At 29.6% G+C, this 24,598-nt stretch overlaps 2 protein-coding genes across 5 annotated transcripts; one reads left to right on the top strand and one right to left on the bottom strand.

Moving 5' to 3' along the window:
• Positions 1–2,834: 2,834 nt before the first annotated feature.
• Positions 2,835–7,598, top strand: LOC114184904 (pentatricopeptide repeat-containing protein At1g01970). Of its 4 annotated transcripts, none has more exons than XR_003604683.1 (4): positions 2,835–3,219; positions 3,495–3,982; positions 4,512–5,598; positions 7,454–7,598. XR_003604683.1 is itself a non-coding variant. In XM_028072297.1 (4 exons), exons 3-4 carry the CDS (start codon positions 3,530–3,532, stop codon positions 5,286–5,288), a joined length of 1,230 nt encoding a protein of 409 aa, XP_027928098.1. In that variant the 5' UTR covers positions 2,835–3,098; positions 3,183–3,219; positions 3,505–3,529; the 3' UTR covers positions 5,289–5,395. The 4 variants fall into 4 exon arrangements, 3 of the variants coding, with proteins under 3 accessions (XP_027928098.1, XP_027928096.1, XP_027928097.1); XM_028072297.1 differs by lacking the exon at positions 7,454–7,598 and having other exon boundaries at positions 2,835–3,098; positions 3,183–3,219; positions 3,505–3,982; positions 4,512–5,395; XM_028072295.1 differs by lacking the exon at positions 7,454–7,598 and having other exon boundaries at positions 2,835–3,098; positions 3,183–3,219; positions 4,512–5,395.
• On the bottom strand, positions 6,719–8,674 carry LOC114184905 (vestitone reductase-like). The gene is made up of 4 exons (XM_028072298.1): positions 8,402–8,674; positions 7,733–8,260; positions 7,405–7,597; positions 6,719–7,246 (listed from the first exon to the last, which is right to left on the bottom strand). The coding sequence occupies exons 1-4, from the start codon at positions 8,520–8,522 to the stop codon at positions 7,105–7,107; spliced, it is 984 nt and encodes a 327-aa protein (XP_027928099.1). The 5' UTR covers positions 8,523–8,674; the 3' UTR covers positions 6,719–7,104.
• Between the last annotated feature and the right edge of the window lie 15,924 nt (positions 8,675–24,598).

Below are 24,598 nucleotides of genomic sequence, written 5' to 3'. Positions count from 1 at the left end.
TTGGACTCCAGTAGTAATAATACCTTTATTTATTGTATAAAATGGTTTTTGCTGTATTTTAATATTTCTCAACCGCCGACTGAGAAGTTAGTTTTATTTTTTTTCAGTAGATTTTTCGCTCCTCTACATGCTTCCATTGGTGGGCTCGCACGAGCCTCTGTCCTTGCCCTACGATTGGGTAGTGCGATTTGGAAAGATATATTTAATGGCGGGTTAAGTTGTTAGATTACCGGCTGTGGTAGGTATTCGGTAAAACTGTTATGGGAATTGCAGCAAGACTGGTGAATTAATTTGAAATTCATTTGCATCAGATTTTTTTTTTTTTATTAAATTTAGAATTACCTCTCGGATATTCCATTTTAATATTTTAGACCATCAATTACTTCAAAATCATCTAACAATTCTATTATATATATACAATTTATAATTAGATGGTAATAACTTATATATATATATATATAGCTTTACTAAAATAAAATATAGCTAAAGGTAAAAGTTTGATATAATGTAAACTATTTTATATATTTGATTTGAATTTAATAATATTAGATGATTAAATAAGAAATATATTTTGTTATTCTCAAATATAATTCAATTTGCAAATATATTAAAAATTGAGTTAAATTATTTTAAAATGAAAACATGTTTTTAGTTCTCAAAATATTATAAAAATTATATTTTATTTTTAAACTAAATTATAAAATATTTTATTATTTTATTTATGAAGTCATGTAAAATATAGTTAGCAAACGAGAGATGAAAATTATATTAGTTTATTATAAAAGTTCGTTGATCACATGAAAAACTATGTTTTTTGAGAATAATGTTTTATATGATTTTCAAAAGAGACATATTAAATATTTCATAATTTAGTTTTTAAAATAATTTAAAAGGAAAAAACATAAAAAAAGGTAAAATCAGTTCCATCCACCATAATTTTTTTATAGGTAGAAATAATGTTATAAAATGATGTGAGATCAAAATATTTATTTAATCTATTAAAGATAGACAAAACAAGAGAAACCATTATTATGTTGAGCTAATTTGTCTTCACTTGGTATATGAACAATGAAGGGTTACAAAATGAAAAGGAGAAATTTTCTTGTGTAGTTCCTAATCATGAGTGATATAACATTCGGAATATTGAACAAAGTAATTAAGTATTCAAACCTTTAAACATATACTAATTTTAAATTATGGAAAAAAACTTTCAATTTTTATTTTTATTTTTTCTGTAAGTGGTTATGGACCATTTCCTAAAATGATTAGAGTTTTTGTTTGCTTTGTTTCTTTTACAAATATTTAAAAATAAAAAAAATAAAGTCAGAGTTTTGTAGTTAAAAACAAAAACAAAAATACAAGTAAACACTCCCATAGTTATCGAGACATAGCTGGAATGTACATTTGCCTTAATCTCTTCGAAGTTTAAATTCTGGCCATCTTTTTCATGAAATTATTTCATTTCCAAAGTTTGGTGTTCCAAAACTCCTTAGTTTCACACAAAATAAAGCAACTTGCATACTATGCATAAATGAGAGGCCAATAAATGCATATTCATATACTTTACCATTCTACAAATAAACTTAAATGAGATGCCAATATAAATTTCAATGAAATAAATGATACCCATCATAATGGACTTCACTCCTACAACTAGGGGCTAGGTTTATTTTGTTCCCCAATTTTAAAATTTATTGCTTTAAACGTTAATAATTTGAAATAAAAGCTTTTTAATCCCTTTACCCCAAAACTATAAAAAGTTGATTTTGATTGTGACTAATGTATTATATGTCCTTTGATTTTGGACTCTTGACATAAAACATTTTTTTACATATTTGATTTTGTTTCAAAGTATTCATTATGACGATATTTAAGTAAAATGGATTTCGACAGAGAGGCTAAAATAGACTCTTTTTTTTTTTTTTTAATTTCAAGGACTTAAATCAATTTTAACTTTAAAAGACCAACATCATTTTTAAACCTTGAAATAATAATATATTATGCACGTTTAAAAATTCATAAAAATGAATTACTTTGAGTATAGTTAAGTGATTAGTTTTTCTGACATTTTTTAAGAGGGAAAACCTGATTGACTAAATATAATGATAATATATTTTAAAACTAAAAAAAAAAAGTAGGAAAAATATGTACCTAATTATTTTGATTATAATAGGTATCTAATTTTCTTATTATGTTTTAAGGATGGATAATTGGGTTGGCCGATTACAATAGTAATATTTTATGAAAAATTAAAAATTAAAAAAGCGTAGTACCAAACTATTTTGAATATAACTAGGAATAAAATATTATTTTTAATTTAGTGGGTATCTAGTATTTTCTTGTCTGAAGTTTTTTAATTCCATGAAGTACATAGTAACGATTACACAGATACTAAATATGAATAAATCGAAAAATACAAAACACGAACATATAAATATCATATTATACTCATCCTACAAAATCAAATAAACTAAAACATAATTAAATTTATTTATCAATTTTGTCTTAAATAAAAAATAATAAAATTAAATTATATTAAAAAATTTAAAATAAAAGATCAAATTAAAAACAAATTTTATCATCTATCACGTGACAATTACTTACATATATAACAGATTATAAAATTTTTAAAAGAAATTAAAAGAATTTCATAACTTAATACGTTTCATAATGTTAATTATAATTTAAAGAAAAAACCAAATTGAATAATTTTGAATAATTAAAATACTAAATTCAATAATTTAAAAAAACATGACATCAAATTAAACTAAAAAAATAAAAAATAAAAGAGTGCAAATCAGTAATTATACTTGAACTATTCGATCAAAACCTTTTCCAGCATTCTTCCTTTATTTCTCCTATCTTCTTCTTCTTTGGTTTTTTCTGCAACTCTTCCCCGCAAAAGAACGCTCTCACCAGTTCACCACGGACTCCGCATCCCACAACCAAGCTGTGTCTTCTCCGGCGCTTTCGTACCCGACACCTTGTCGTGCACGCTCCTGAGTGTCCGTGTCCTCACCGCGTCGGGAGCGGGAAAGTGCGAAAGCGCGGCCTCTGAGCCGTGTCGGAGCTTCACTTAATCTATTAAGACTCCATCCGTAAGTTTGGAGAAATTTTCACAATCCCTTTTTCTGACAAGTTTTTTAACTGCGTACCAGGTTTTTGAACTTCTGTTATTGCAGAACGGTGAATGGAATTTGCAGAGTGATGCATTTATTGGTAAGTTTTGAAAAAAATCCTCACACTCCCTTTTTCTGTCAAGTTTTGGTCAAAAAGTTTAGCATCTTGCTAGAGAAAATGATTGCTACTAGACAGGAATAATATGTTGTTAGCATTTTTCTTTATTAATCATGTTAATAAATAAACCAGCTACCATGTTTCCTTCTGGGATGAATTTTTGGAAATGGAGTGAGACATCTGTGCTGCTATTTATGGTTGCATGTGCTTGCCTATTGTGACGTGAATCTTTTGATTTATTGGTTAAAATATCATAGGAGATATCAGGTTCTGGTTTTGATCAAATATATCAATGATGGGCACCTACTGCAATAATAACCTAATGTGCAACTTGTATTACCCGCACTACTCAATAACCAATGGTGGTGTTTTGTCTAGAAGAAACTCATTATGCCAAAACCCTATTTATCTTGGTTTCCACAAACACCGTTTTGGTTCAGTACTAGCTGGTATCGGTACGGAGGAAGTTGTTAAAGAAGTGAATGAAGAAAATGAAAGAAGGTTTAGGTGGATTGAGGTTGGCAAAAATGTCACAATAGAACAACGACAGGCCATATCTGAACTTCCTTTCAGGATGTCCAATCGAAGCAAAGCCTTGATGAGACAGATTATATGTTTTTCTGCAGAGAAAGGCACCATATCTGATCTGTTGGAATCATGGGTGAGGATTATGAACCCTATCAGAGCAGACTGGCTTTCAGTTCTGAAAGAGTTGAGAATAATGGAACATCCTGTTTACCTTGAGGTATTTCACATTTTCTGTTTCCTTGATAAGTTGTAGTGAGGTTTGAACTTATGCCAACTATCCAAATTCCAAATTGCATACGGTTGTGTCTTATTTACACCATTGGTTTTGTTGGTTTTAAATGTGAAGTCTCATGCAAAGATGCCAGTTTGAGGTTTATTTATTTACATAAAAAGTAGTGAAGTGGCCTTATGAATATATAAAATAAATAGTTATATGTATTATGAAAATTGACGTGTTCTCCATTTTATGGCTCTGTGATTAGTCATAGAGGTGAAATGCAGTTTTTTCCTCTGACCATCTAAATGTTCTTGTCTGTCTAGAAAGTTTGTGTAACAAGGGAGTGATTTACTTTGGGTTGAAAATATTGGAATGAAAATTTAAGCCAAATGATATTTTCCCAAGTATTTATGGAGGCAGGTGATAACTTTCTTACCTGAACCTATGCAACTTATATTATGTTTGCATTTTTTATATGTTCTATTTCTTGCAGTCTAAAACTACTATGTGCATCTATGCACATTTTTAGGTGGCAAAGCATGCTCTTCAAGAAGAATCCTTTGAAGTCAATATTCGTGACTATACAAAGATAATCCATTATTATGGCAAGCACAATCGACTAGAGGATGCTGAAAATTTTCTCACACTCATGAAACAAAGGGGCTTCATCTATGATCAAGTAATTCTGACTACCATGGTGCACATGTACAGCAAGGCTGGCCGTCATGACCGGGCCAAGGAGTATTTTGAAGAGATCAAGTTGCTTGGTGAACCTTTGGATAAAAGATCACACGGTGCAATGATCATGGCCTACATCAGAGCTGGAATGCCTGAAGAAGGAGAGAATTTACTTCAAGAAATGGAGGCACATGAAATAACTGCAGGCAGTGAGGTTTATAAGGCTCTGCTTAGAGCGTACTCTATGATTGGCAATGCGGAAGGTGCACAAAGGGTGTTTGATGCAATTCAATTGGCTGGTATCACCCCAAATGATAAGATGTGCAGTTTGGTTGTTAATGCTTATGCAATGGCTGGACAAAGTCAAAAGGCTCTAATTGCATTTGAAAATATGAGAAAAGCAAGTATCAAACCCACTGATAAATGCATAGCTTCAGTATTGGTTGCTTATGAGAAGGAAGGCAAAATAAATACAGCATTAGAATTTCTACTAGATTTGGAGAAAGATGGCATCATGGTTGGGGAAGAAGCCTCTGCAGTATTAGCTAAGTGGTTCCGGAAACTAGGGGTGGTGGAAGAGGTGGAGCTTGTTTTAAGAGACTTTGCCACCAATCACCAGATAAGTTAATGTAGAAGTTACTGCATATTATTTAATTGAAACTCTGTGGATCAATTTTAACTGTTTTGAAAATGAATTAATATGCAATGCAATGAATATTTGAACTGTTCTGGAAATGGTTCTTTGATGAAAGTTACTCGATGCAGTGGTACTCTAGCTTTGAGATATCATGAACATTATGCAATGTGCACTGAATTTCTTCTGTTTTTTCCATCCTTGATCAAGCCACCAGAGCTACTATACTGGATATGATGATAATGAACCAATGCAACCCTTTTCCTTTATCGTTGCAGTTCTCGAGGTTGAAAATTCTATAGTGGTAAGTTGTAAGACATTTATTCTTCACTTTTTTACTCTTCTGGCCAGTGGTATATCCATTTCTCTCTGGTTCTATTGCAACATGAACAATCATTGTATGTATTGTGCCCTTGTCGTGCTTAAGTTCCCAGATAGTAATGTTCTAAAACATAATTGAATTTATTAAGTGCATGATTAATAAAGAATGAATTTATTAGAATGGTCTTTAAAAAAAAAAATGCTCTAAAACATAATTGAACATTTAACTACAATAAGTTGAATCAAGCATCTGTTAAATAGTTTGAGACACCTTGAGATTTTGAATTCATTTAGAAACAACATTTGTAGGAGTCAAATGAAGACTTGATGTGTAAGATACGGGATAAATGATGAGAGTGGAAGCTACTTGCATTTAATCTACGAATATCTAATTCAATCCAATTTAATAATGTCGTGGGTTGGGTTGAGTAATTAGATTGAAATGGTTTTCTTAGCGTATCCAATTAAAATTAGATTGGTTAACAGATCATTAGTTTTAAACTATATATGAATGTGATTCAATCCAAGTAGTTGTGGAAAATAAGAGATAATTAGTAGAGGTGGTGAGTGAGTTGTATACAATTTGTGAATATGTATAATCCAAATCCAATATAATTTTATTTTTATGGGTTAGGGTGATTGGATTGGGTAACAAGCACATGTAAAAGTATCCTATTAAACATAATGCATAATAATTATATAATAAAATTACCGATTGACTAATAATTTATCTATAAAATTGATTTTAAGTTCTATGATATGAATATTGTTTGCGTATGTTATAAATATTGTTGTAACATTATAAAAACTGAGTACACAAACTATTTATTTTGAGATATCGTATTTGTTAAGAGATGATAATTTGTTTAAATACTCGTTTCAGTCTATATTTGAGCTAAGTTTTAAATAAAAATAAATTCAATTTAATCTAATTAAGTTAAATTAATTAAATTGAAAGTTATTTTAAATTCCAATCCACACATTGAATTCTATTATTTGAAGGAAGAAAATAGATCCAAGAAGGATGTTAAGTTATGCATATAAGTATACACATTAAATTTTCACTCACTGAACAAATCTAAATTGAATAGAAACAGAGTGCAAGAAGTGAAATGAAAAATGTGATAGAAAGGAAGACCTACCAGAGAAACCCATAACAAATTTAATATTAGTTTACTCTCTTAACTAGCTGGTAGTAACATTAAGTTTTTCACTTCAATTTACATCAAGTATTATTGTAGTCTCTTCAAGCCTTATTAAAGGTGAAAAATAGTAGAATCATGAACAACAACGAAACAATTATTCCCCAGCAGCACCCTGAATTTACATAAAAAGATTTCAAACAAATCTACAAACATAAATATTAAAGGTTTACACTGTACTGAGAGAAAGGAGAAATGATTGTAGATGCCTCCAACAATGCATCAAACATTGTAGATGCCTCCAACAATCATCGGTTTTATTTAGTGAATTTGATGAGTGAAATGATTTAAAGATAAGCATTTTGCTTGCAGCATTCAATTGCATCAATAAACATGTCCTCCACACTATACTTGAACTCAAAACCAGCATCCACCAGTTTCTGCGAGTTTAAATGTGGCAACTTTGCACCTTTTATCTCCTTCACCTCTCTGAACGAACAACACAAATCAATTATTAGTCCTTCAATTAACACAAAACCAGATACTGTATAATTGTCACACCAACTTTTAGTTTTGTGATGTTATAAACTGTGGCCGAAACTGCAATCCAAAACCTGACTATGTGCAAGGAGAAGAACAGAACTTACTCTGCAGATAGTATTTGAAATTCTGGATATTTGGTTGAAATAATTTCAGCAATCTCTTCAATGGGTACAATGAAGGGTGAACAGTTATATCTCCCTTTGGGATTAGGATGCTCTAGCAGAAAGATATGTGCTCTAGCCAAATCATCCACATGAACCATATGGTAACGAATCACACCAATTTCTTCCTTTTTGCCTGCATCAATTTAACACCAACTTCAATTATATAACCTTTAATCTTGTGAAAAGGTGTCATATGACATCAATAGAACTCAGTTTGAAAGATGAAAATTAAAAAGGAAGAAGAGAGTGGAATAAGGTGGAAGTGTACCAAACAACAAGATCAGTGCTCTTTCAACAGAGTCAGGAAGCTTGGGACAGATGAAACTTCCAACGACAAAGGGAGGCACAAGACTCACAACTTCCAATCCATTCTCTTCTCCAAACTCAAGCATTGCTTTCTCAGTCAACACCTTTGAAACTGTATATGACCAACCAAATCGCTTCACTCTCCTAAGAAAATCCACATCACTCCAAGCACTTTCATCAACCACATCTTGTGGCTCTGGCCCAGTGAAGGAAACAGTGGAGGCACTAGAAGTGTAAACCACCCTCTTCACTGTCTTTGATTTCACAGCTGCTTTCAGAATGCCTAGGGCTCCCTCAATGGCCCTTTTGGTTACAACTTCTTCTGGCTCGTTCACTGCAAAATCAATTGGTGTGGCAGTGTGGAAAATCCCAACACACCCTTCTACTGCTGGACCAAAACTCTCTGGGTCGCTCAGATCAGCATTGAAAAAATGTAGCTTTTCAGATGCATCTGGTAGATTTGTGAGAAAGCTAACATCCCTTTTGCCTCCTGTTCGTGCCAAAATAGAACAACATACTTATAACCTTGTCTAGTAAATACTCCAGTCATACACATACAAAATTCTGCATCATCATGATCATAGTACTGGTTATGGAGATCTATAATTTTTCCTTTGAAAGGGTTATTTACCTGGATGAGATCTTATGGTGGTGTTAACAGAATATCCATGTTCAAGGAGTGTCTTGATGATCCATGAAGCAATGAACCCTGTGCCTCCTGTGACACAAACTCTACCTTTTCCCTCTTCCATTTCAATACTCTTAATGTGTCTCTGTTAGCTTTTATTTGTTGTGCACTCTTCAATCTCTAATACTTTTCTTGTTCTTGCTCTGTGTATAAGAATAACATACCTAACAATGTCAATAGCCTATTGATATGTCTCATTTCTTTCAGTTTCTGCTTTTGTTGTGACTATCAGATAAAATAGAAAAAGACTGATTATGTATTAATAAAATCATGTCGTCTACATATAATAATTAATTGATAGTGATATATATAAATCATAACGTGTCAATCAATAGTTCGGAAAATATTTTTAATGACATTCAAACTCATAAAAAACCAAAACAAAAAGGCATATTATTTTCTTGGAAGAGTGTATTAGCCGGCTAACATTTTTATTATGTAAAATAACATAATTTTAATCCTGTAAAATTAGTAATTTTTTATATTTTTTTATTCTAATAATAATTTACTTATATTTATGTTTCAGAAATTTAAATTAATATCTTTAATCCGTATAAAACAAGAAAACTTTTGACTATCTTTGTAAAATATTTTCTTCTTGTTTTAATATCTTCAAACTTTAAATTTATTGTTTTTGTCCCTAAAATCCCATGTCTACGTAGATAAATAACATTATCTCAGGAATTCAAGTTAAAAAACAAAGAATACGTTTTCTATTTAGACTTTTTTATTTATGTTTTTTAAGGGATATTTTAGTTTAAACTAATAATATAAAAAAAATCAAACTATTACATTTAAATATAAGGTTAAAATATCTTTTTAGTTCTAATTTTTGTCAAATTTTGTCAAATCAGTCCTAATCTTATTTTTATATTCAAGTTATGATTTTCGTCAATTTTGTTCAATTTGGTCCTTTTTTAGTAACACCATTTAAATCATTGATAGTAACAAACAATGATTGTCACATGTCATTTCGTGATTTTTTTTAAATTTTTAAATTTTAAATTTTAAATTTTTTTAAATGTCCACCCATTGTGTCATATTTTTTTAAATTTCCTTAGAATTTAATTAATGTTTTATATTCAATTTGATCTCTCTCCAAATGAGACTAAATTTACTTTTTGTATTAAAATTCACATTTTTATTAAATATTTTTGTTTAGGGTTACAATTAGTTTAAAATTCTAAGGAAAATTTTTAAAAAATAAAGACTAAATTTTAAATTTTAGATAGTTTTCATCCTTAAAATTTTTATTCTAATTTTAAACTAATTGCAACCCTAAACCAAAAATATTTAATGAAAATGTGAATTTTATCAAAAACATCATTATAACTTTTATATAAAAATTGAATAATTTTAAACAAAACTATGACTAAATTGAACAAAAATAATAAATATAGGAACTAAATTGAATATAAAACATTGAATCTGACACGTGACACGCTGTTGGATTGACATGTGGACATTTAAAAAAAATTTAAAAAATTTTTAAAAAAGAAAAAAAAAATATGAAATGACATGTGTCAGTCACTGTTCATTAGTGTCAATGATTTAAAGGGTGATAGCAAAAAATGACTAAATTGAACAAAATTGACGAAAATTGTGACATTTAAAAATAAAAATAAAATTATGACTGATTTGACAAAATTTGATAAAAGTTGAGACTAAAAATGTATTTTAACCTAATAATTAAGGAGAATACATGAGCACTACTTTTATAATCTAGCAAAACTTTATTAAATCATAAAATAATTTTATTAAAAAAAATAAAAAAAAAACAAATTTTTTATTTTTTTATTGTTAAATAAGTTTTATTATTTATTATAAATAATTATTTGAAATTAAATATAATTAATTATTAAAAGGATTAAATAGTAAAATAATTATTTAAATTATAAACTAATTAAATTTAAATAATGATTGGTAAAATTAAGAATATAATTATTTCAATTTAAAACAATGGTTATTAAAGAAATAAAATTAAAAAAATGTAAAAAAAAAAGATGAATTATGTATAGTCGAGTTGAACAGACTTGACCCGAATTGTATGACAATGGAGTCGACCCAGGTTAAAGGCCCAAACAAGATTGCTCATAGCTGAGTTAGTCTTGGCTAAAGGTCGAGCTAGGTTGGTCTGGGTCGAAGGTTGAGTCGGCCTAGACATAAGGTTTAAATAATTCTACCTTAGTCAAAGATTGAGTCGAGTCAACTCGGGTCATTGGTTCAAATTGGTTGAGGTTGAATCTATTCAAATTGTGTCGAGGTCGAATCGATTCAAGTCAGCCTAGGTCGAAACGGCTAATGTCGAATCGACTCGAGTCAAATTGAACCAAAACTCAAGATGAGTCGTATTGAATTGAAGAGCGAGCTAAGCTAAGTCATACTGAATTGCTTTATCCAAACAAGAAAATTGAAATCTAATATATTTCAATTACTTCATTCAAGTTAATTAGTTAAGAAATGAAGAGAATTCAATTGCAAGGAATTCAACTAATAGGTATTTAAATTTCTTGAAATTGTTGAAATCCCTCATCTAAACACAATGTTAAGGTTTATTATATGACTCATTGTTGAGAATATTTACTTAATATCTTTTTTATTTAAATTAGTTTTTAGAAAATATTTGTAACATCCCATTTAATATTGCAATACTACTAAATAAAACATCACATAAGTGATAATCCATTAGCAAATACAACAAGATATACAACTACACTTTTACAGTCATCCAAAAATCCAAAATTATCATGATAGGATATAAGATTTTTCACATATACAAACTAAAGGAACTAAAAGTTGACAACAAATACTACCAAGTTATTATATATCTATCTATCTATATATACATATATATATATATATATATATATATATATAATATCATATAACTAGAAGTTTTAATGTAAGAACTAGACAATTGCATCAACATCTCCCTCTGGACTACCTGCTTCCTCATTGTTGTCACCGATAAAAGTAAGGGTGGGCAAAAAATCCAATTTTTATGATCCAATCCATTTTTTCTATGATCCAATCAATTTAATATCCATTCTATTAAAAATTCAATCCATTTAAAATCCATTTTATTGGATCTAGATATCAATCTAATATACATTTTATATATTTTATGGATTGAATATCCATTCTCGAAATCTAGATTTTCAAAATGGATAATCCAAAATATCCAATCCAAATTTTCACTTTATATTTTTTTTGTTAGGTTAGGCTAAAGGATGAGATGGACTAGCCCAAATTTAGTCGTATTTGATTGAGTTGGCGTGACCTTGTACAAAATTTGGCCGAATTAGGCCAAATTTTGTCAAGTCAGTCCCGATCGAGATTTGACCCACTTGGTCTTGGACAAAATTTGGAAGTATTCGACCAAATCTGTTAAATTCTTTGGTGTCAGCCCTATGGACACAAATTTGGATCCACATCCATTATTTAGATCCAAAATGGATGTGGATTAGATTTTCGATAGGGCTGACACCATAGAATTTGACAGATTTTTTGTCAAGGCCAACGAGGCCAAATTTCAGCATGGGATGAACTTAGATGACTTTCGAACGAATTTCGGTCAGGAACAACGTAACCAAATTTGGGCTAAGGTCGACTCGACAAAATTTTAGTCGAGATCGACTTGACTGGATTCGACTAAATTTCGGCTAGGGCCGATTTTGTCTAATACGACCAAATTTTGGCCAGAGTCGACTTGGCCAAATATGGCCACATTTGGGTCAGGTTGACTCCACTAAGTTCCTCGGTCGGGACCGACTTGACTGAACATGGCCAATTTTCGATCACAACCGACTAAGTTGAATATAGTCAAATTTCGTTCGAGACTTAGTTGACCAAATATGGCTAAATTTGGGCAAGTGCCGACTTGACCAAATTTTGGTCATGACCAACTTGACTGAATTTGGCCAAATTTAGGTTAGGACTGACTCGCCTAAATATGACCAAATTTCGGTCGCGATCAACTCTGTCGAATACGACCAAATTCAGGCCAGGACCAACTCGGTCAAATTTTGGTCAAGGCCAACACGGCCAAATTTTGACCAGAGCTGACTCGACTGAATTTGGCCGAATTTCGATCGTGGCCGACTCGGTTGAATACGGCCAAATTTCGATCGTGACTGACTCATTTAAATACGGCCAAATTTCACCCTAGATCGTCTCAGCCAAATACGATTGGTCAGGGCCGACTTGGCCAAATCTCAATCGGGGCCAACTCGATTGAATTCGACCAAATTTTGACTGGAGCCAACTAGGTTGAATACAACCAAATTTTGGTCGCGGTTGTCTCGGTCGAATACAATCAAATTTTATCTAGGTCGACTCAAGCCAATGCAGTTAAATTTGAGTCGGGGTGAACTCAACCAAATACTTCCAAATTTTGTCCAGGACCAGCTGGGCCAAATTTCGATCGATACCGACTTGACAGAATTCGGTCAAATTTTGTATAGGGTCACACCAACTCAATCAAATATGACTAAATTTGGACTAGTCGATCTCAACTTTTAGCCTAACCTAACAAAAAATATCAACTGAAAATTTGGATTGGATATTTTGGATTATCCATTTTGAAAATCTAGATTTAGAGAATGAATTTCCAATTCATAAAATATATAAAATATATATCAGATTGATATCCATATCCAATAAAATGGATTTTAAATGGATTGATTTTTTAATAAAATAGATATTAAATGGATTAGATCATAGAACAAATAGATTGGATTATAAAAAATGGATTTTTTGCTCACCCTTGATTAGAATTTTGTGACACATTTTTTCGCATATTGAATGTCAGAACAAAAAACCAATAAAAAAATATTGTCTGCCAACATCTAAACATTTTTCTAAAATTATCCATGTAATGATAACAGACATCTGCAAAAGCTTCAAATTATTGTTGTTGCATAAGGTTAACTTTCCTATTTTCGGTAAAATAATGTCCTTTCTCTTCTTTCGATCAATAATTGAAGAAGGATAAACAACAAAGAAGAACCTTAGCTATACTACAACCAATAAATCAAAGCACCATTATTTTATGAAAGAATCGAGTATTTTAGTGATACAATGTGAGACGTGCGACGTGAAACGTGAAACATGCTACGTGGGACGTGGAAGGTGAGACGTGGGCGTGATACGTGGGACGTGGACAAGCGACGTGAGACATGAGATGTAGAACGTGAGACGTGGGACGTAGGACGTGAGATGTAGGACGAATGTTGAACGTAAGACGTGGGACGTGGGACGTGAGAACTGAAATGTGAGACGTAAGACATGAGACGTGAAACATAGGACGTGAGACGTAGGACGAACGTTGGACGTAAGATGTGGGACGTGAGAACTGAAATGTGAGACGTAAGACATGAGACGTGAGACGTGAGACGACAGACGTGAGATGTAAGATGTGAGACGTGAGACGTGAGATGTGAGACGTGAGACGTGAGATGTGGGACGTGGGACGTGAGACGTGGGACGTGGGACGTGGGACGTGAGATGTGAAACGTGGGACGTGAGAGGTGAGACGTGGGAAGTGGGACGTAGGACGTAGGACGTGGGACGTGGGACGTGAGACGTGAGACGTGAGACGTTGAACGTGAGACGTGAGACGTAAGACGTGGGTCATGGGACATAGGACGTTAAATGTGGGACGAGAGACGTAGGAAGTGCAACGTGAGACGTGTAACGAGAGACGTGAGACGTGGAACGTGAGACGTTGGACGTGAGAAGTTGGACGTGAGAGGTGGAACGTGAGACGTGAGACGTGAGACGTGTGACGTGAGAGGTGGGACGTGGGACGTGGGACGTGGGACGTGAGACGTGAGATGTGAGATGTGAGACGTGGAACGTGAGACGACGTGAGACGTGAGACGTGGAACTAGAGATGAAAAATAAACTCATTCCCGTGGGTATTGTCCGAACCCGTCCCCGTTTTGATAGGAAATCCTCGCATTGACTGAGTATGGGTATGGGTATGGAAAATCCCCGATTTTTTCAATTGGGTATAGGTATGGGGATGGGGATATAAATATCCCCGCCATATCTCTATCCTCGTTTAAATTATTAAAATATTCACAATTAATTAACCATATATATATATATACTTTCCATTTTTTATTTCTTTTAATTATTTGGTTTGTTATGAAACTCATTCGCATCTCCAATATATTTTTTATCTTATCATAACCTTTATGTAATTATGTTAAAATGATGTATGTCAATAAAAAAAATTATATTTCTAACATTTGAATATTTCTATTTTTTTTAATATTTTTATTTATTGTATATTTTTCTTTCACATGAGAATGTTTAATACTCTCAATTTAAGTGTTTAATATCATAAACATTTTATTTACTAGGTAATATAAAAAAAAATTACTTATTATTATTATTATTAGTTTTTGTTTCATTTGAAGAACTTTTTTGTTTCGCTAAAACAATTTTTGTTATTTCCCAAACATTGAGTATATATGTTGATATTTGAATATCTTTCTTAGATCTCTAAGATATTTTTCATCTTATCATACCCTTAATTATACATTTGTTTTTCTTTGTACAATTTCTCTCAGTAGTCTCCAAATTGTTTATAAGACACACATTTGTTAATTTTTTAATATTTTTATTTTTTATTTATTTTCATCATGTAAAATATTATTTTGATATATTTTATCTAATTACTTTTTAGGTTTAATTATACCTTTGGTCCCCATTTTCATAGCAAAATCTCAATTTGGTCCCTCTATTTGTTTTTGTCTCAATTTGGTCCCTTCTGTTAGTGGTACAATAACACAGTTAAAGGGGGTGCCACGTGTCGGTTTCTGAAATTTTTTTTATTCTTTATTTATTTTTTTGAATGTTTTTTAAAAAATAAAAAATTATCCACGTGTCAAGCTGTCGTGTCGTCGTGCCACATGGTAGTGACAAAGTGATGTGACAGTGACAATGACACATGTCACTTATATAACAGGTGTCATTTCCACTTTCTCAATTTGGTCCCTTTATTTTAATTTTTGTCTCAATTTAGTTCCATTTTTGTAAAAATTGAGCAACTTTGTCCCTCCCCAAATTGAAATCAAATTTAATTTCTATATAAATGTACATAAATATTTCTATCAAAATTAATATTTCAAGTAAATATTTTTAACGAAATTAAGTTTATTTAATTAATATTTTACATTGAACTTTACTTAAAATTGTTTTAAAGATGTTAATAGATAATAATGTTAATAAAAAAAATCATAAATTATATTGATATTTTATTACATCATACTTTAATATTATTTTTTTATTTGAATTTATATTTCAAATAATTGTATATTTTTAAAATGTGTAAAGTTCAATAATTTGTACACAAATGTTTGAATTGATGTAAAAATAACAATTATAAAAATTTTAAAAATAATTTTAACTAATTCATGTAACAATAAAAAACATATAAATTTAAAATTTGAAAACAATTTTAAGTAAAATTGAATGTGAAACACAAATTTAAATAAACTTAGTTATATTAAAAATATATAATAAAAATATCAATTTGAATAAAAATATCAAATTTAATAAAAATATTTGTATAACAATTATATAAAAATTAATTTTTGTTTCAATGTGGAGAGAGAAAAAATTGGACTATTTTTACAAAAATAGAAACTAAATTAAGACAAAAATTAGAATACAAAGACCAAATTGAGACTGAGAAAATGACACCTGACATAATATTGACATGTGGAATTATCACTGCCACATCACTATGTCACTGCCACGTGGCACGACGATCGTTTGACACGTGACAATTTAAAAAAAATTTCAAATAAATAAATAAATAAATAATTCAAAAATTTTCAAAAAAAAATTTCAAAAAATCTAAGAACTGACGTGTGACACCTCAATTAACGCTGTTATTGTACCAGTAACGGAAAGGACTAAATTGAGATCAAATTTCCTAAAACAGGGACTAAAATGAGATAAAAAAAATAGAGGGACCAAATTGAGATTTTGTAATAAAAATGGGGACCAAAGGCATAACTAGACCTATTTTTTATTTGCTAACTGATTACAATTATACTTTAAGTTTTTCACTACAATTGTATAAATAATTTTTGTTTACTACAATATAAAAATTTAATGTAATTGCTATGAATATTTTTTTAATCACCATCTAACAAATATTGGAGTTCAAAAGATACAAGATCTATGTTAAAATTTTATTATGCTTATTAATGTTTATTATTTATTCTTTGCGTCATTTTGATCAAGTGATGTATTATAACTTTTATTAGTGTATAAAAAAGTGATTCATTATAATTTAAGAAATTGAAGTAAACAAACATTTAAAATAAAATATATTTTAATTTGAATTTTTTTTTCTTTTTATATTTTTTTTAAAAACTATTTTTAAATTTTATCAACTAGGTTTCATTAATGTTTGCAAATTTAATAAATGTTTTGGTTCTCATGAAATTTTATTTGGTATTCTAATATAAAATATAAACAATTATAATTTATTTCAAAGTATTTGATATCGAAGAAACAACTATCCTCCTAATATTGAATATTTGATAATATTATGTTTCCTTTACCGTAATTTTTTATTATTTTATAAAAATTATTCAAAATTAATATTAAAGTAGTAAGAAAACGGGTATGGGTATGGGTACGAGATTATACCTGTTACCCGGAGGGGATGAGACAAAAGTTTGATACCCATTGAGTTTGGGTATGGGGATGTGGATGAATTTTTTTTATGGGGATGGGTATAGGATAGCGAAACCTGTCCCCGCCCCGTCCCGTTGCCATCTCTACGTGGAACGTGAGACGTGAGACGTGGAACGTTGGACGTGAGACGTAAGACGTAAGACGTGGGTCATGGGACATGGGACATGAGACGTTAGACGTGGGACGAGGAACGTGGGAAGTGCGACGTGAGACATGAAACGAGAAACGAGAGACGTGGAACGTAAGACGTTGGACGTGAGAGGTGGGACGTGAAACGTGACAGGTGGGGCGTGGGACGTGGGACATTGAACATTGGACGTGGGACATAAGACATGAGACGTAAGACGTGGGTCATGGGACATGGGACGTTAGACGTGGAATGAAGGACGTGAGAAGTGCGACGTGAGACGTGAAACGAGAGACGAGAGACGTGAGACGTGAAACGTGAGACGTTGGACGTGAGAAGTGAGACGTGAGAGGTAGGACGTGAGACATGTGACGTGAGACGTCGGGTGTGGGACGTGGGACGTGAGACGTGAGACGTGAGACGTAGAACGTGGGACGTGAGATGTGAGACGTGGGACGTGGAACGTGAAAAGTGAGAGGTGAGAAATGAGAGGTAGGGCGTGGAACGTGGGACCTGAGACGTGAGACGTGGGACGAGGGACGTGAGATGTGAGACGTAGGACGTGGGACGTGGGACGTGACACGTGGAAGTGGGACGTGGTATGTGACACGTGGAAGTGGGACGTGGTACGTGACACGTGGAAGTGGGACGTGGGATGTGGGACGTAAGACGTGAGACGTGAGACGTGGGATGTAAGACGTGAGAGACGTGAGACATGAGAGACATGCGACATGCGACATGAGACGTGAGACGTGAGACGTGCGACGTGCGACGTGCGACATGCGACGTACGACGTGTTGTTGGTATCGCGCAGCGAAATGTTTAAGCGTTTGGACAAAAACCAAGAGGGGGTGAATTGGTTTTAAGTAATAAAATTAATACTTTAAAATTTTTCCAAAATTTATTGATTAAATCAAATATTAATTTCTTTAAACACAATAACATATGAGATAAAGAGATAGAGAAGAAAATTGAACACAAGTATTTATACTGGTTCGGATCAAAAGACCCTACGTCTAGTTTTTAATCTCTAAAAACCGAGATTAACTAAATCACTAACAAATAACAGATTACAATCAGATAGTAAAAGAGTAAGGAAAGAAAACACTTCTCTTGAACACACAAGAGATGAACACCTTTCTCTGAATCACACAAAGAACCTTGACCTTAGCTTTCCTAGCAGCAGCAACACTCAATCTCCTAGAACACCTCTTAGGAAAAGTTATCGCTCTACCCACACTAGGTTTTTCAAAGCTTCTATTGAGAACACTCAGAGAACTCTCTTGCAGTCACAACACTAGCACTCTAGCTTCTCAAAAAGGTAAGTGAGAAGTAACTCTGATGTTCCTTAAATAGGGGTTCCAGAAATTAGGTCAAAAAGCTGAACAGTCGCGTCCAACTGACCAGGATAATCGATTATATAATCAATTATTTCAGTGTGTTTTATGGGAAACAAATTTTTGAACAGATAATCAATTATCAGAGGTGATAATCGATTATTCCAGTGCTTTCTTGAAAAAATTGGTTCAGCTCAGGATAATCGATTATCCTAAGTGGTAATCGATTATCACTTTGATTTTTCGAGAAATACCAGAATTTTCTTGTGCAATATTGATTCTAACTATTCTAATTACACTTTACAAGATAGCTTTAAACACAACAACACATGTTCTTCAAATTGACTTCCAGATGGCTTTCAGGCTTCTTTTATCATCATCAAAATCTTGCTTCAGCATTTAGACTTGTATTGCTTTCGCCAACACGTGCGACGTGAGACGTCCGTAAACACTAAACCTTGAAATTTATATTCATAAACTTTAAAGCTTACAATTTAATGGAAAATTTTAGAAGTTTAATAGAAGAATTGTTAATGTATTTATAAATTTGTACTAACAAATTTAAATTATACTCTTGTAAAGAATGTATTAATAAAAAGAGATTAAATACATATAAAATTGAGAGAATAAAAATATGAGGGTAAAAGTAATAATTAATGTTTATTTAACACATAAAAATAAAAATTATGAGGATAACAACAATAATTTATATTTATTGAACTCTTAAATGAGCGGAAGGAAGCAAAGGATGATCTGAAAAGTTAAACTAAGGATGGGCAAAAAATCTAATTTTCATGATCCAATCCATTTTTGCTATGATCCAATCCATTTAATATTAAGGAATAAAATCAACCGCTCATAGTTCAAAACACCCATTATGCATAATAACAATGGTACCCATAACATAGATTCAACATGCAAACAACAAATTTGGTAGAAAATCATCATGCAATTTGTAAAAACCTAGCTTCCTTCACCTTCAAAGATAGACTCGAACTTTAAGAACCCCAATGCAGCTTCGAACTCGCGAAAGTTCAACCTCGACTTGAGACAACGAAAAACAATATGATCTTGCCCACACAACCACCAATTAGAGATACAAGATGGAAACAAAAAAGACATATGTAAACAAGGAAGACTTGCATAGAAGAAACGAAGGTGAGAAAAAGTGACTTACCCTAAAAAAGAAACTGATCGGTAGGAATCGAAGACCTTATCGTGAGAAACGATCCTACACTTTCAATTATACAAACAAACAGAGAGTGAAGAATGAGAATGGAGGTTCAAATATGAGATAGAGGAGATGAAATTGAGAGGAAGGAAGAAAGGGATTTGTGCTTATTGGGGTTATTTAGGAAAAATATACTTTACAGAATGTATGGTTTAGAGTTTTTTTTTTTTAAAAAAAGATTTACAATATTTATGCTTTTAAAAATATATTTCAATTTTAAAAACTAGTTATTATTTTAGAATTAGAGAGTCAAGATTCAATGAGATATTGTAAATATTTTATATTTTATATTTTGTTACATTTGTTTTATATATATATATATATATATAAATAAAGAGAAAAAAGTATATCAATAAAATAAAATAAAAAATTCCTCCATATAACATGTCTTATATCTATCATATATCTCCTATCTCTTATATTTTCATAACCCATCCCTACAAATTTTCAACACCTATAATATATTATTTCATAGTGTAATTATATCTTTATATTTTATATTATAATTGTATAATTCTTAAAATTTTGTAACTCCTCATCTAATTAAATTAGTATTAAACTTTTCATATCAATATAATATGCGAATATTTAATGTAATGAATTAGTAACAAATGTAATTAAATTGATCCTTTTAAAGCTATTTACAATTTTGTTATGATTTATTTAAAATATATTAATACTTATAAAAAATATTATAGTAAATGTATACTATTTTCTTAACTATGAAGTTATTATGTAATTTATTTATAAATATAAGATAATATTAAAATTATATACATGGGTAAAATAATAATTACAAAAAGTTATATATATATATATATATATATATATATATTAATATTTCATTATGAAATGTTTAATAGTTTTTATTTAATAATTTTATAATAACAAACAACTTAAACTATATTTTAAAAAATAAATTTGTTAAATTCAAAATTTATATTAGATAAAAATAAAGTAAATAAAATTAAATGATATTTAATATATATATATATATATATATATATATATATATATATATATATATATATATATATATAAATAAAATCTTCTTTACATATGAAGTTGTGTTATCATACATCTAACTTTCTTCTTTAGTCTTCTGAAAGATAATTTTCAGAGAAAATCTAGCTTCTTCTATTTAGCCACCACTCACAGTCCCAGCCACCCCACACAGTTGACCTTATCTTCTCCATATGTGTTCATTAACATTTAAATGATTATTCATAATAAAAAAACATTTACAAATAAAATAAATGATTTATAATAAGAATATAAAAATTATTTGTTTTTATAACTATTTTTATAAGAATCAATTTAATAATATTTTTATTTTAATAATTATTATAATAATAAATGTTTTGTTATAATAAAAATAAGTTGAACGCATCCACATTTAATATTGTATTAAAAATTAAATTTTAAACTTTCTAAAATTGAAAACATTTTTTTATTAAAATCAAATCAAAATTACTAATTTATAAAAGTAAAATAATAAAACATATTTAAATATTTAAAAATATATATTTAAATATAATAAAAAAGATAAATTATGACTGGGTCAAATGCTATAAATAAATTGGATCACATGACTGCATGACGCAAGTGCTTTTACTTGAATTTTCCTTAAACTTTCTATTTTCTCTCCTACTATTACTATTATTATTATTATTATTATTATTATTATTACTAGTGTAAATACAGGCGCTATCACACATGTGTGTACACATTTTTTGAATTATATTAATAATTGATGATATTGTAATGTTATTAAGTTAATAAACAAAATAAAAATATATTTATAAAAAATAAAATAAAATATACGGAAAAAATAAGAGAAAAATAATTGTTAATGAATAGTAAGAGAAAAAAAGAAAAAAGAAATAAGTAAATAATTTTATAAAAACTTGTAAAAGTAATCGTTAATTTTTAAAAATTTAATAAATAATTAAATTATAAAGGGTAAAGTTGAAATTATGAAATATGGACATAAAAGAGGGAATCCCCTTTATATATAGTTATAGATTATTATTATTATTATTATTATTATTATTATTATTATTATTATTATTATTATTATATTTGTTTATATGAAACATAAAAGCTTAGTCCATTTTGTACAACTCCAGACTATTAGTGCGATGATGTAGATATTCAAACAATTCAAATTCCTTTTTAGCTGGAGACACGCGTGACTACTTCATAATTAATAATAAAAGTCAAACCAATTCTTCTATATAGAAGATTTGAAATATTTTATAATATAATAAGTTTCTTAGACAAGAAATTTTAAAAGAAAATAAAAATTATAAAATTTTCAAAGTAATTTGCTTATCTAAAATTATAGAGTTTTAAATTTTATTTAAAATATAAAAGTATACAAATTTTCTTTTTATTTCTTTCTTACAACTATGCATTTTCTTTCTATATTCCATCAACTTGACTGTTTAGTTATGGAAATCCTGGCAATTAATCAAAAGTTATAAAACTATTAATTTAATATATTTTTTTCTATTGATCTTGGAAGGTTTTTGTTTTAGATATAGTCAACTGTAATTGTTATTTTAGATAATAATTTAAATTTTTTTATGGCTTATAATAATGTTTTTCTCAATTAAAATTAGTTGTGTTTTCTTTATCAAAAGCAATCAATTTTTTTAGTTAATGTCAAATACAATTTTTTTAGTAGATGTTTATTTGGATTACTTGCAATTAATATATAGATTTAAACCATGTTATATAAGTTTATTTATACATAATGAAGATGTAAAATATAAAAATATATGTTTAAAAATGCGACACATCTTATATTAGAATTATGTTAAGTATCTCTTATCTTATGACGTAATAACAATGGTTTAGTTTATAACTTTTTTTTTAGGCATTTGTTCAGTCTATATTGACGAAATCTTTCGATGAATACATATACGAATGATTTAGGTAAATACATGTTAGTTTTTACTAAATTTATTACAATTTTACATCTCAGTTATCTACTATTTTAATTTAAAGTGGAGAACTCTGAAAATCTCAAAACTTAACTAAATTTATTTGCTCAATTCAGAATATTTGAATTTTTCAAGCTATATTGAGCATGTATTGTACTGTTATCAAACAACATTACAATGTTTAAGAAATATTAAGTTGACTAATCAATTTAATAAAATTTTAATAGAAACAAAAGTCAATAAGTTAGAAATATCCACAGGGATCATCTGTGGTAAAGTTTAGTTTGAATAATTTGTGTGAGATTTTAATTTTAATTTTGTTTCTTGTCATTGAAAACAATTATAAATTAACCAAGTCAAATTCGAATCAACGAAAATTTTCACAAACTAAATTTAAACATTACGTGTTAGACTCAAAACCTGACTAGTTTATACATTTCTTTCAACACAAGTATTATTTTAATCTCATCTTTTACTACTTAGGGTGGAAGTGGAGGACTTTACCACCCCTTCTAACCCAACATAACCTAACATGGGTTTTGATTAGTTCCAATTTTATAAATTAGGTATGAAATATATTTTTTTTTCTAAAACTTTTGTAAATATGCAATGTTGTAAAGTTTTAATTATAAATTTGATCTTTTAACTTATAAACAATATTACTAATATATCATTCAATTTTTAATAATAAAATAATAACATGTTCATTGAAATAGTATATAGTAAATATCAATTGTTAAATTTACCATTCACATTTTACATTAAAAAGGTAATTGACACCATTATCACTTACATGTACGAGCATATCTTATAAGCAATTAAATCATAGTAAAAATTGAACTAAATAAAATATTTTTCAAAAAATGGAGTACCAAATCTCCTATTAAAATTGTATATTTGTGAAAATGTAAACATGATATGTCTTAAATTGCTCCAACCAATTTCATTATATAACATTCTTTTAAAGGTTCTGGATTTTTCAACATATAATGATATTATTTATTTTGAAATATATCTTAACGTGAAATCAATTTATATAAGTCAAGATAATAGGTATTTTTATTTTTTCAACAATTAGATGCAATCAATTCATCAATAAAGTGAATCAATTCATCAATACTTGGATAGTGGAAATGGTCCAATTTTTCTCTTCACAATTCCATCTTAATCAAACCATGACAATTCTAACTTCTCTTTTTCCTTCCATTCATTCTCCCATCTCAACTTCTCTCCCAATAAAATAAACTTTTCAAAACACAAAAAACATTCATAGTTGACTCTTCTTGGAGGAACGTGATACAACTCCATTCCCACATGTAACCTTCCAATTTTTAAGGATAAATGATGCATAATTGATGTTTGGTTAACACTGAGTTCTTGTCGTTCAATGGAACCAAAATAATTTATTGTCTAAAAATGACAAACCATTCTTTTTTAGTTGTAATAATTAGTTGTCTTCTGCCTCTGAAATGAAGGACATATATAACAAACTATTTATTTTTTGTTTTAGTTATGATAATCAACTTTGTGTGTGATGTGAGTGGTATAATAATAAAATGAATCGAGTGAAAAAAAAATAGATGAATTAGACTAAAACCTAAAATAAAGGTCTAAACTTTCAATCTGAACTACATCAATAATATTAACCAATCTAATAATCTTCTCTTCTTAAATTAATTTGGCCCCATATGGGTTACAAGTTGATCGGGTCATTTTTTTTCACCAATATTTGTCAGGGTTTGATAGAAAGCAGCCTTTTTTTTTCTCTTAGAATAA

The sequence above is a fragment of the Vigna unguiculata genome, chromosome 5, assembly GCF_004118075.2.
Source record: "Vigna unguiculata cultivar IT97K-499-35 chromosome 5, ASM411807v1, whole genome shotgun sequence".
In the NCBI taxonomy this organism is placed as follows: Eukaryota; Viridiplantae; Streptophyta; class Magnoliopsida; order Fabales; family Fabaceae; genus Vigna; species Vigna unguiculata.
This window is presented reverse-complemented; position numbering and strand designations above follow the sequence as displayed.